This window comes from Chiloscyllium plagiosum, unplaced genomic scaffold (genome assembly GCF_037043375.1).
Source record: "Chiloscyllium plagiosum isolate Xiang-an unplaced genomic scaffold, Cpla_swu_hap1 HiC_scaffold_13, whole genome shotgun sequence".
Taxonomy (NCBI): domain Eukaryota; kingdom Metazoa; phylum Chordata; class Chondrichthyes; order Orectolobiformes; family Hemiscylliidae; genus Chiloscyllium; species Chiloscyllium plagiosum.
Window position 1 is genome coordinate 79,398,037 of NW_028270151.1, and position 13,562 is coordinate 79,411,598.

The window sequence follows — 13,562 nt, forward strand, 5'->3', positions numbered from 1 at the left end:
CCTCAGTAATATCATTTTTCTTTGCATTATCTCAGTAACATCATTATCTCTGCATCCCCTCAGTAATGTCACTTATCTCTTCCTTATCTCAGTAACTTCAATTATCTCTGCATCCCCCCATTAATATCACTTCTCTCTGCAATCCCTCAATAATATCACTTATCTCTGCATCCCCTCAGTAACATCACTTATCTCTGAATCCACTCAGTAATATCACTTATCTGTGCATCCCCTCAGTAACATCACTTATCTCTGCAATCCCTCAATAATATCACTTATCTCTGCATCCCCTCAGTAACATCACTTATCTCTGAATCCACTCAGTAATATCACTTATCTCTGCATTCCCTCAGTAATATCACTTATCTCTTCATTATCTCAGTAATATCACTTATCTCTGCATCTCCTTAGTAACATCACTTATCTCTGCATCCCCTCAGTTATATCACTTATCTCTGCATCCCGTCAGTAACATCACTTATCTCTGCATCCCCTCAGTAATATAACTTATCTCGGCATCCCCTCAGTAACATCACTTATCTCTGCATCCCCTCAGTAATATCACTTATCTCTGCATCCACTCAGTAATATCACTTATCTCTGCATTCCCTCAGTAATATCACTTATCTCTTCATTATCTCAGTAATATCACTTATCTCTGCATCCCCTCAGTTATATCACTTATCTCTGCATCCCGTCAGTAACATCACTTATCTCTGCATTATCTCAGTAACATCACTTATCTCTGCATCCCCTCAGTAACATCACTTCTCTCTGCATCCCCTCAGTAACATCACTTATCACTGAATTATCTCAGTAACATCACTTATCTCTGCATTCCCTCAGTAACATCAGTTATCTCTGCATTCCCTCAGTAATATCACTTATCTCATCATTGTCTCAGTAACATCACTTATCTCTGCATTATCTCAGTATCATCACTTATCTCTGCATCCCCTCAGTAACATCACTTATCTCTGCATCCCCTCAGTAATATCACTTTTCTCTGCATTATCTCAGAAACATCACTTATCTCTGCATTCCCTCAGTAATATCACTTATCTCATCATTGTCTCAGTAACATCACTTATCTCTGCATTATATCAGTATCATCACTTATCTCTGCATTCCCTCAGTAACATCACTTATCTCTGCATCCCCTCAGTAATATCACTTATCCCTGCATCCCCTCAGTAATATCACTTATCTCTGCAACCCCTCAGTAACATCACTTATCCCTGCATCCCCTCAATAATATCACTTTTCTCTGCATTATATCAAAAACATCACTTATCTCTGCATTTCCTCAGTAATACCACTTATCTCTGCATCCCCTCAGTCATATCACTTATATCTGCATCCCCTCAGTAACATCACTTATCTCTGCATCCCCTCAGTAATATCACTTATATCTGCATCCCCTCAGTAACATCACTTATCTCTGCATCCCCTCAGTAATATCACTTTTCTCTGCATTATCTCAGAAACATCACTTATCTCTGCATTTCCTCAGTAATACCACTTATCTCTGCATCCCCTCAGTAATATCACTTATCTCTGCAACCCCTCAGTAACATCACTTATCTCTGCATCCCCTCAGTAATATCACTTTTCTCTGCATTATCTCAAAAACATCACTTATCTCTGCATTTCCTCAGTAATACCACTTATCTCTGCATCCCCTCAGTAATATCACTTATCTCTGCAACCCCTCAGTAACATCACTTATCTCTGCATCCCCTCAGTAATATCACTTATATCTGCATCCCCTCAGTAACATCACTTATCTCTGCATCCCCTCAGTAATATCACTTTTCTCTGCATTATCTCAGAAACATCACTTATCTCTGCATTTCCTCAGTAATACCACTTATCTCTGCATCCCCTCAGTAATATCACTTATCTCTGGAACCCCTCAGTAACATCACTTATCTCTGCATCCCCTCAGTAATATCACTTTTCTCTGCATTATCTCAAAAACATCACTTATCTCTGCATTTCCTCAGTAATACCACTTATCTCTGCATCCCCTCAGTCATATCACTTATATCTGCATCCCCTCAGTAACATCACTTTTCTCTGCATCCCCTCAGTAATATCACTTATATCTGCATCCCCTCAGTAACATCACTTATCTCTGCATCCCCTCAGTAACATCACTTATCTCTGCATCCCCTCAGTAACATCACTTATCTCTGCATTATCTCAGTAACATCACTTATCTCTGCATTTTCTCAGTAACATCACTTATCTCTGCATCCCCTCAGTAACATCACTTATCTCTACATTCCCTCAGTAATATCACTTATCTCTGCATCCCCTCAGTAACATCACTTATCTCTACATTCCCTCAGTAACATCACTTATCTCTGCATTATCTCAGTAACATCACTTATCTCTGCATTATCTCAGTAACATCACTTATCTCTACATTCCCTCAGTAACATCACTTATCTCTACATTCCCTCAGTAATATCACTTATCTCTGCATCCCCTCAGTAACATCACTTATCTCTACATTCCCTCAGTAACATCACTTATCTCTGCATTATCTCAGTAACATCACTTATCTCTGCATTATCTCAGTAACATCACTTATCTCTGCATCCCCTCAGTAACATCACTTATCTCTGCATTCCCTCAGTAACATCACTTATCTCCGCATCCCCTCAGTAACATCACTTTTCTCTGCATTATCTCAGTAACATCACTTATCTCTGCATTCCCTCAGTAACATCACTTATCTCCGCATCCCCTCAGTAACATCACGTTTCTCTGTATTATCTCAGTAACATCACTTATCTCTGCATCCCCTCAGTAACATCACTTATCTCTGCATCCCCTCAGTAACATCACTTATCTCTGCATCCCCTCAGTAACATCACTTCTCTCTGCATCCCCTCAGTAATATCACTTATCTCTGCATCCCCTCAGTAACATCACTTATCTCTGCAATTTCTCAGTAATATCGCGTATCTTTGCATCCCCTCAGTAACATCACTTATCTCTGTATGCCCTCAGTAATATCACTTATCTCTGCATTATCTCAGTAACATCACTTATCTCTGAATCCCCTCAGTAATATCACTTATCTCTGCATTATCTCAGTAACATCACTTATCTCTGCGTTCCCTCAATAACATCACTTATCTCTGCATCCCCTCAGTAATATCACTTATCTCTGCATTATCTCAGTAACATCACTTATCTCTGAATCCCCTCAGTAATATCACTTATCTCTGCATTATCTCAGTAACATCACTTATCTCTGCGTTCCCTCCATAACATCACTTATCTCTGCATCCCCTCAGTAATATCACTTATCTCTGCATTATCTCAGTAACATCACTTATCTCTGCGTTCCCTCAATAACATCACTTATCTCTGCGTTCCCTCAATAACATCACTTATCTCTGCATTCCCTCAGTAATATCACTGTTCTCTGCATCCCCTCAGTAATATCTCTTATCTCTTCCTAATCTCAGTAACATCACTTATCTCTTCATCCCCTCAGTAACATCAATTATCTCTGCATCCCCCAGTTCTATCACTTATCTCTGCATTCCCTCAGTAATATCACTTTTCTCTGCATTATATCAGAAACATCACTTATCTCTGCATTTCCTCAGTAATATCACTTATCTCTGCATCCCTCAGTAACATCACTTATCTCTGCATTCCCTCAGTAATATAACTTAACTCTGCATCCCCTCAGTAACATCACTTCTCTCTGTATTCCCTCAGTAACAGCACTTATCTCTGCATCCCCTCAGTAATATCACTGATCTCTACATTATCTCATTAACGTCACTTATCTCTGCATCCCCTCAGTAAGATCACTTATCTCTGCATCCCCTCAATAATATCACTTACGTCTTCATTATCTCAGTAACATCACTTATCTCTGCATTCCTTCAGTAATATCACTTATCACTGCATCCCCTCTGTAATATCACTTATCTCTGCATCCCCTCAGTAACATCACTTATCTCTGCATCCCCTCAGTAACATCACTTATCTCTGCATTATCTCAGTAACATCACTTATCTCTGCATCCGCTCAGTAACATCACTTACCTCTGCATTCCCTCAGTAATATCACTTATCTCTGCATCCCGTCAGTAATATCACTTTTCTCTGCATTATCTCAGTAACATCACTTATCTCTGCATCCCCTCAGTAACATCACTTATCTCTGCATCCCCTCAGTAACATCACTTATCTCTGCATTCCCTCAGTAATATCACTTATCTCTGCATCCCCTCAGTAACATCACTTATCTCTGCATTCCCTCAGTAACATCACTTATCTCCGCATCCCCTCAGTAACATCACGTTTCTCTGTATTATCTCAGTAACATCACTTATCTCTGCATCCCCTCAGTAACATCACTTATCTCTGCATCCCCTCAGTAACATCACTTATCTCTGCATCCCCTCAGTAACATCACTTCTCTCTGCATCCCCTCAGTAATATCACTTATCTCTGCATCCCCTCAGTAACATCACTTATCTCTGCAATTTCTCAGTAATATCGCGTATCTTTGCATCCCCTCAGTAACATCACTTATCTCTGCATTATCTCAGTAACATCACTTATCTCAGAATCCCCTCAGTAATATCACTTATCTCTGCATTATCTCAGTAACATCACTTATCTCTGCGTTCCCTCCATAACATCACTTATCTCTGCATCCCCTCAGTAATATCACTTATCTCTGCATTATCTCAGTAACATCACTTATCTCTGCGTTCCCTCAATAACATCACTTATCTCTGCGTTCCCTCAATAACATCACTTATCTCTGCATTCCCTCAGTAATATCACTGTTCTCTGCATCCCTTCAGTAATATCTCTTATCTCTTCCTAATCTCAGTAACATCACTTATCTCTTCATCCCCTCAGTAACATCAATTATCTCTGCATCCCCCAGTTCTATCACTTATCTCTGCATTCCCTCAGTAATATCACTTTTCTCTGCATTATATCAGAAACATCACTTATCTCTGCATTTCCTCAGTAGTATCACTTATCTCTGCATCCCTCAGTAACATCACTTATCTCTGCATTCCCTCAGTAATATAACTTAACTCTGCATCCCCTCAGTAACATCACTTCTCTCTGTATTCCCTCAGTAACAGCACTTATCTCTGCATCCCCTCAGTAATATCACTGATCTCTACATTATCTCATTAACGTCACTTATCTCTGCATCCCCTCAGTAAGATCACTTATCTCTGCATCCCCTCAATAATATCACTTACGTCTTCATTATCTCAGTAACATCACTTATCTCTGCATTCCTTCAGTAATATCACTTATCACTGCATCCCCTCTGTAATATCACTTATCTCTGCATCCCCTCAGTAACATCACTTATCTCTGCATCCCCTCAGTAACATCACTGAACTCTGCATTATCTCAGTAACATCACTTATCTCTGCATTATCTCAGTAACATCACTTATCTCTGCATCCGCTCAGTAACATCACTTACCTCTGCATTCCCTCAGTAATATCACTTATCTCTGCATCCCGTCAGTAATATTACTTTTCTCTGCATTATCTCAGTAACATCACTTATCTCTGCATCCCCTCAGTAACATCACTTATCTCTGCATCCCCTCAGTAACATCACTTATCTCTGCATTCCCTCAGTAATATCACTTATCTCTGCATCCCCTCAGTAACATCACTTATCTCTGCATTCCCTCAGTAACATCACTTATCTCCGCATCCCCTCAGTAACATCACGTTTCTCTGTATTATCTCAGTAACATCACTTATCTCTGCATCCCCTCAGTAACATCACTTATCTCTGCATCCCCTCAGTAACATCACTTATCTCTGCATCCCCTCAGTAACATCACTTCTCTCTGCATCCCCTCAGTAATATCACTTATCTCTGCATCCCCTCAGTAACATCACTTATCTCTGCAATTTCTCAGTAATATCGCGTATCTTTGCATCCCCTCAGTAACATCACTTATCTCTGTATGCCCTCAGTAATATCACTTATCTCTGCATTATCTCAGTAATATCACTTATCTCTGAATCCCCTCAGTAATATCACTTATCTCTGCATTATCTCAGTAACATCACTTATCTCTGCGTTCCCTCAATAACATCACTTATCTCTGCATCCCCTCAGTAATATCACTTATCTCTGCATTATCTCAGTAACATCACTTATCTCTGAATCCCCTCAGTAATATCACTTATCTCTGCATTATCTCAGTAACATCACTTATCTCTGCGTTCCCTCCATAACATCACTTATCTCTGCATCCCCTCAGTAATATCACTTATCTCTGCATTATCTCAGTAACATCACTTATCTCTGCGTTCCCTCAATAACATCACTTATCTCTGCGTTCCCTCAAAAACATCACTTATCTCTGCATTCCCTCAGTAATATCACTGTGCTCTGCATCCCCTCAGTAATATCTCTTATCTCTTCCTAATCTCAGTAACATCACTTATCTCTTCATCCCCTCAGTAACATCAATTATCTCTGCATCCCCCAGTTCTATCACTTATCTCTGCATTCCCTCAGTAATATCACTTTTCTCTGCATTATATCAGAAACATCACTTATCTCTGCATTCCCTCAGTAATATAACTTAACTCTGCATCCCCTCAGTAACATCACTTCTCTCTGTATTCCCTCAGTAACAGCACTTATCTCTGCATCCCCTCAGTAATATCACTGTTCTCTGCATTATCTCAGAAACATCACTTAGCTCTGCATTTCCTCAGTAATACCACTTATCTCTGCATCCCCTCAGTAACATCACTTATCTCTGCATTCCCTCAGTAACATCACTTATCTCTGCATCCCCTCAGTAATATCACTTATTTCTTCATTGTCTCAGTAACATCACTTATCTCTGCATTATCTAAGTAACATCACGTATCTCTGGATCCCCTCAGTAATATCATTTCTCTTTGCATTATCTCAGTAACATCATTATCTTTGCATCCCCTCAGTAACATCACTTATCTCTGCATTCCCTCAGTAACATCACTTATCTCTGCATCCATTCAGTAACATCACTTATCTCTGCATCCCCCTCAGTAATATCACTTTTCTCTGCATTATCTCAGCAACATCACTTAACTCTGCATTCCCTTAGCAATATCACTTATCACTTCATTATCTCAGTAATATCACTTATCTCTGCATCTCCTTAGTAACATCAGTTATCTCTGCATCCCCTCAGTTATATCACTTATCTCTGCATCCCGTCAGTAACATCACTTATCTCTGCATTATCTCAGTAACATCACTTATCTCTGCATCCCCTCAGTAATATCACTTATCTCTACATTATCTCATTAACGTCACTTATCTCTGCATCCCCTCAGTAAGATCACTTATCTCTGCATCCCCTCAATAATATCACTTACGTCTTCATTATCTCAGTAACATCACTTATCTCTGCATTCCTTCAGTAATATCACTTATCACTGCATCCCCTCTGTAATATCACTTATCTCTGCATCCCCTCAGTAACATCACTTATCTCTGCATCCCCTCAGTAACATCACTGAACTCTGCATTATCTCAGTAACATCACTTATCTCTGCATTCCCTCAGGAACATCACTTATCTCTGCATTATCTCAGTAACATCACTTATCTCTGCATCCGCTCAGTAACATCACTTACCTCTGCATTCCCTCAGTAACATCACTTATCTCTGCATCCCCTCAGTAACATCACTTATCTCTGCATCCCCTCAGTAACATCACTTATCTCTGCATTCCCTCAGTAATATCACTTATCTCTGCATCCCCTCAGTAACATCACTTATCTCTGCATTATCTCAGTAACATCACTTATCTCTGCATCCCCTCAGTAACATCACTTATCTCTGCATTCCCTCAGTAATATCACTTATCTCTGCATCCCCTCAGTAATATCACTTATCTCTGCATTCCCTCAGTAATATCACTTATCTCTGCATCCCCTCAGTAACATCACTTATCTCTGCATTATCTCAGTAACATCACTTATCTCTGCATTATCTCAGTAACATCACTTATCTCTGCATCCCCTCAGTAATATCACTTATCTCTGCATTCCTTCAGTAACATCACTTATCTCTGCATCCCCTCAGTAACATCACTTATCTCTGCATTATCTCAGTAATATCACTTATCTCTGCATCCCCTCAGTAATATCACTTATCTCTGCATCCCCTCAGTAACATCACTTATCTCTGCATTATCTCAGTAATATCACTTATCTCTGCATCCCCTCAGTAATATCACTTATCTCTGCATTATCTCAGTAACATCACTTATCTCTGCATTATCTCAGTAACATCACTTATCTCTGCATTATCTCATTAACATCACTTATCTCTGCATCCCCTCAGTAATATCACTTATCTCTGCATTCCTTCAGTAACATCACTTATCTCTGCATCCCCTCAGTAACATCACTTATCTCTGCATTATCTCAGTAATATCACTTATCTCTGCATCCCCTCAGTAATATCACTTATCTCTGCATCCCCTCAGTAACATCACTTATCTCTGCATTATCTCAGTAATATCACTTATCTCTGCATCCCCTCAGTAATATCACTTATCTCTGCATTATCTCAGTAACATCACTTATCTCTGCATCCACTCAATAATATCACTTACGTCTTCATTATCTCAGTAACATCACTTATCTCTGCATTCCTTCAGTAATATAACTTGTCACTGCATCCCCTCTGTAATATCACTTATCTCTGCATCCCCTGAGTAACATCACTTATCTCTGCATTATCTCAGTAATATCACTTATCTCTGCATCCCCTCAGTAATATCACTTATCTCTGCATTATCTCAGTAACATCACTTATCTCTGCATCCACTCAATAATATCACTTACGTCTTCATTATCTCAGTAACATCACTTATCTCTGCATTCCTTCAGTAATATAACTTGTCACTGCATCCCCTCTGTAATATCACTTATCTCTGCATCCCCTCAGTAACATCACTTATCTCTGCATCCCCTCAGTGACATCACTTATCTCTGCATCCCCTCAGTAACATCACTTATCTCTGCATCCCCTCAGTAATATAACTTATCTCTGCATCCCCTCAGTAACATCAATTATTTCTGCATCCCCTCAGTAATATCACTTATCTCTTCCTTATCTCAGTAACATCACTTATCTCTGAATCCCCTCAGTAATATCACTTATCTCTGCATTATCTCAGTAACATCACTTATCTCTGCATTCCCTCAGGAATACCACTTATCTCTGCCTCCCCTCAGTAATATCACTTATCTCTTCATTGTCTCAGTACCATCACTTATCTCTGCATCCCCTCAGTAACATCACTTATCTCTGCATTATCTCAGTAACATCACTTATCTCTGCATTCCCTCAGTAATATCACGTTTCTCTGCATTATCTCAGTAACATCACTTATCTCTGCATTCCCTTAGTAATACCACTTATCTCTGCATCCCCTCAGGAATATCACTTGTCTCTGCATCCCCTCAGTAACATCACTTATCTCTTCATTATCTCAGTAACATCACTTATCTCTGCAATCCCTCAGTAATATCAGTTATCTCTGCATTCCGTCAGTAATATCACTTATCTGTGCATCCCCTCAGTAACATCACTTATCTCTGCAGTATCTCAGTAACATCACTTATCTCTGCATTCCCTCAGTAATATCTCTTATCTCTGCATCCCCTCAGTAACATCACTTATCTCTGCATTCCCTCAGTAATATCACTTATCTCTGCAACCCCTCAGTAATATCACTTATCTCTGCATCCCTCAGTAACATCACTTATCTCTGCATCCCCTCAGTAACATCACTTATTTCTGCATTCCATCAGTAACATCGCTTATCTCCTCATCCCGTCAGTAACATCACTTATCTCTGCATTATCTCAGTAATATCACTTATCTCTGCATCCCCTCAGTAACATCACTTATCTCTGCATCCCATCAGTAACATCACTTATCTCTGTGTTAGCTCAGTATCATCACTTATCTCTGCATCCCCTCAGTAATATCACTTATCTCTGCATCCCCTCAGTAACATCACTTATCTCTTCATTATCTCAGTAACATCACTTATCTCTGCATTCCCTCTGTAATATCAGTTATCTCTGCATCCCCTCAGTAATATTACTTATCTCTGCATCCCCTCAGTAACATCACTTATCTCTGCATTATCTCAGTAACATCGCTTATCTCTGCATTCCCTCAGTAATATCACTTATCTCTGCAACCCCTCAGTTATATCACTTATCTCTGCATTCCCTCAGTAACATCACTTATCTCTGCATCCCCTCAGTAACATCACTTATCTCTGCATTATCTCAGTAACATCACTTATCTCTGCATTCCCTCAGTAAAATCACTTATCTCTGCATCCCCTCAGTAACATCACTTCTCTCTGCATTATCTCAGTAACATCACTTATCTCTGCATCCCCTCAGTAATATCACTTTTCTCTGCATTCCCTCAGTAATATCACTTATCTCTTCCTTATCTCAGTAATATCACTTATCTCTGCATCCCCTCAGTAACATCACTTATCTCTGCATTCCCTCAGTAATATCACTTATCTCTGCATTCCGTCAGGAACATCACTTATCTCTGCATTATCTCAGTAACATCACTTATCTCTGCATCCCCTCAGTAATATCACTTATCTCAGCATTCCCTCAGTAACATCACTTATCTCCGCATCCCCTCAGTAACATCACTTATCTCTGCATTATCTCAGTAACATCACTTATCTCTGCATTCCCTCAGTAATATCACTTATCTCTGTATTATCTCAGTAACATCACTTATCTCTGCATTATCTCAGTAATATCACTTATCTCTTCATTGTCTCAGTAATATCACTTATCTCTGCATTATCTCAGTATCATCACTTATCTCTTCATTCCCTCAGTAACATCACTTGTCTCTGCATCCCCTCAGTAATATCACTTATCTCTTCATTATCTCAGTAACATCACTTATCTCTGCATTATCTCAGTAATATCACTTATCTCTTCATTGTCTCAGTAACATCACTTATCCCTGCATTCCCTCAGTAATATCACTTATCTCTGCATTCCCTCAGTCATATCACTTATCTCTGAATTATTTCAGTAACATCACTTATCTCTGCTTCCCCCAGTAATATCACTTATCTCTGCATTATCTCAGTAACATCAGGTATCTCGGTATCCCCTCAGTAATATCATTTTTCTTTGCATTATCTCAGTAACATCATTATCTCTGCATCCCCTCAGTAACATCACTTATCTCTGCATCCCCTCAGTAACATCACTTATCTCTGCATCCCCTCAGTAATATCACTTATCTCTGCATCCCCTCAGTAACATCACTTATCTCTGCATTATCTCAGTAATATCACTTATCTCTGCATTATCTCAGTAACATCACTTATCTCTGCATCCCCTCAGTAACATCACTTATCTCTGCATCCCCTCAGTAATATCACTTATCTCTGCATTATCTCAATAACATCACTTATCTCTGCATTATCTCAGTAACATCACTTATCTCTGCATCCCCTCAGTAATATCACTTATCTGTGCATCCCCTCAGTAAAATCACTTATCTCTGCATCCCCTCAGTAATATCACTTATCTCTGCATCCCCTCAGTAACATCACTTATCTCTGCATTATCTCAGTAACATCACTTATCTCTGCATCCCCTCAGTAACATCACTTATCTCTGCATTATCTCAGTAACATCACTTATCTCAGCATCCCCTCAGTAACATCACTTATCTCTGCATTTTCTCAGTAATATCACTTATCTCTGCATTATCTCAGTAACATCACTTATCTCTGCATCCCCTCAGTAATATCACTTATCTCTGCATTATCTCAGTAACATCACTTATCTCTTTATTATCTCAGTAATATCACTTATCTCTGCATTCCCTCAGTAATATCACTTATCTCTGCATCCCCTCAGTAATATTAATTATCTCTTCATTATCTCTGTAACGTCACTTATCTCTGCATTATTTCAGTAATATTATTTACCTCTGCACCCCTTCAGTAACATCACTTATTTCTGTATTATCTCAGTAACATCACTTGTCTCTGCATCACCCCAGCTCATCAGCTGCCAAATCCTTTATCCAAAACTTTGGCTATCTCTATTCTTGACTATTCCAGTGTCTTTGAGTTCTTCACATTCCCGAAATGTCAGCTCATCCAAAGCACTGCTGTCTATCTCCTAATTCACACCAAGTCCAGTTCACCTTTACCCTTGTGCCTATTCACTTACACTGGTTCTGTAACACTGAAATTTTAAAATTCTATATTGAAATTCCTTCACTACCATTTCGCTCCCTATCCTTATAACCTACTCTAGCATTAAAAACGTAGAGAGCTCAGTGTTCTTCCAATCCTGACCTCTTGCACATCCCTCATGTCCATTGTCCTCCTATTGCTGAGAGCCTGATTTCTGGAACTTTCCCTCTAACACCCTCAATTTGCACCTAATAGTTGGACTTAATGTTGGTCTTTGTCTGATCATATTTCTGTGAAGCACCTTAGGACATTTTCCTATCTTAACTTTGTTATATAATCATAAGTTATTGTTGTAGCTGCAGTTGTATCCAGTCAAGATGATGGATGTTAGTGGAATGGAATACTCTCTCAGTCAGAACCCCAATATTCCTTAAATATTCCTGGACCAGGTGCAACTTGATGCAGAGTACAGCTTCCTCAACTCTCTCTCTCTCTCTCTCTCTCTCTCTCTCAACAACATTAGTGCTCTCTTGGCTGTTGAATTCAGTGCAGTTTTAGTTTATAGTCCCATCCCATTAGGAAATGAATATTTTGAAAAGGAGTTCATTCAACAGTGGATACCCATCTCTGACTGAATAGGATCTATTCTGATGCCCAGAAAGTGATTATTTGTTTACCCACAGCATTACCAATGAGATTATTTTTAAGCGGGCATATGTGCTGTAAAGAATCTCGGCCAAGTGTCAGATAGAAGATGTATTTCACAAAGGAAAGCTTCATCCTAGAGTGTCTTAGCTTACACTTACCTCCACAGAATATGAGAGGTTGGCATTTGTACTATCATTAATTCTGGCAAAGAGATCTTCACAGAGCTGGGGACAGAGAGAGAAAGATAAGGCAATGTAAATAAAATATATAATCTCGATCTACAGTGAACCTCATAAACTCAGGACACTAAAGAACTTGCTCCAGGTGTTCTTTATTTACAGTTGACCTTATTTTGAAAATGATCAATGTCTGAGTTTTGTTCAGATGAGACAAAAATCCCAGGATTCACTGTATCTCCGGCAGAATTCCTTGTTCTCCCTGCATGGGTTTTGTCTAATTCCAGCAGCTTGTCAGTAGGATATGAACTCAATCTATTCTATTCGTTGAGTTTCCACTTTAGTCTAACGTGTTCTAATTGTGTACTCAATGCCCTTTTATAGAGACATGTGCTGAACAATCCCACAGTCTCATTGCCTTCAATTTACAATACCCCTCCCTCTGCACTTCTCCTTTTGTCTTTCTGCCTCACTGTAGCT

At 39.3% G+C, this 13,562-nt stretch overlaps 1 protein-coding gene across 22 annotated transcripts in view; it reads right to left on the bottom strand.

Moving 5' to 3' along the window:
• The window catches only part of kif1aa (kinesin family member 1Aa), a 374,456-nt gene that overhangs the window by 206,339 nt on the left and 154,555 nt on the right, over positions 1-13,562 (bottom strand). For all 22 annotated transcript variants that reach the window (XM_087993839.1, XM_087993838.1, XM_087993837.1 and 19 more), the window contains exon 5: positions 13,065-13,130. In XM_087993839.1, coding sequence (XP_087849965.1) covers positions 13,065-13,130 — 66 coding nt within the window. The remainder of the gene's footprint in view (positions 1-13,064; positions 13,131-13,562) is intronic.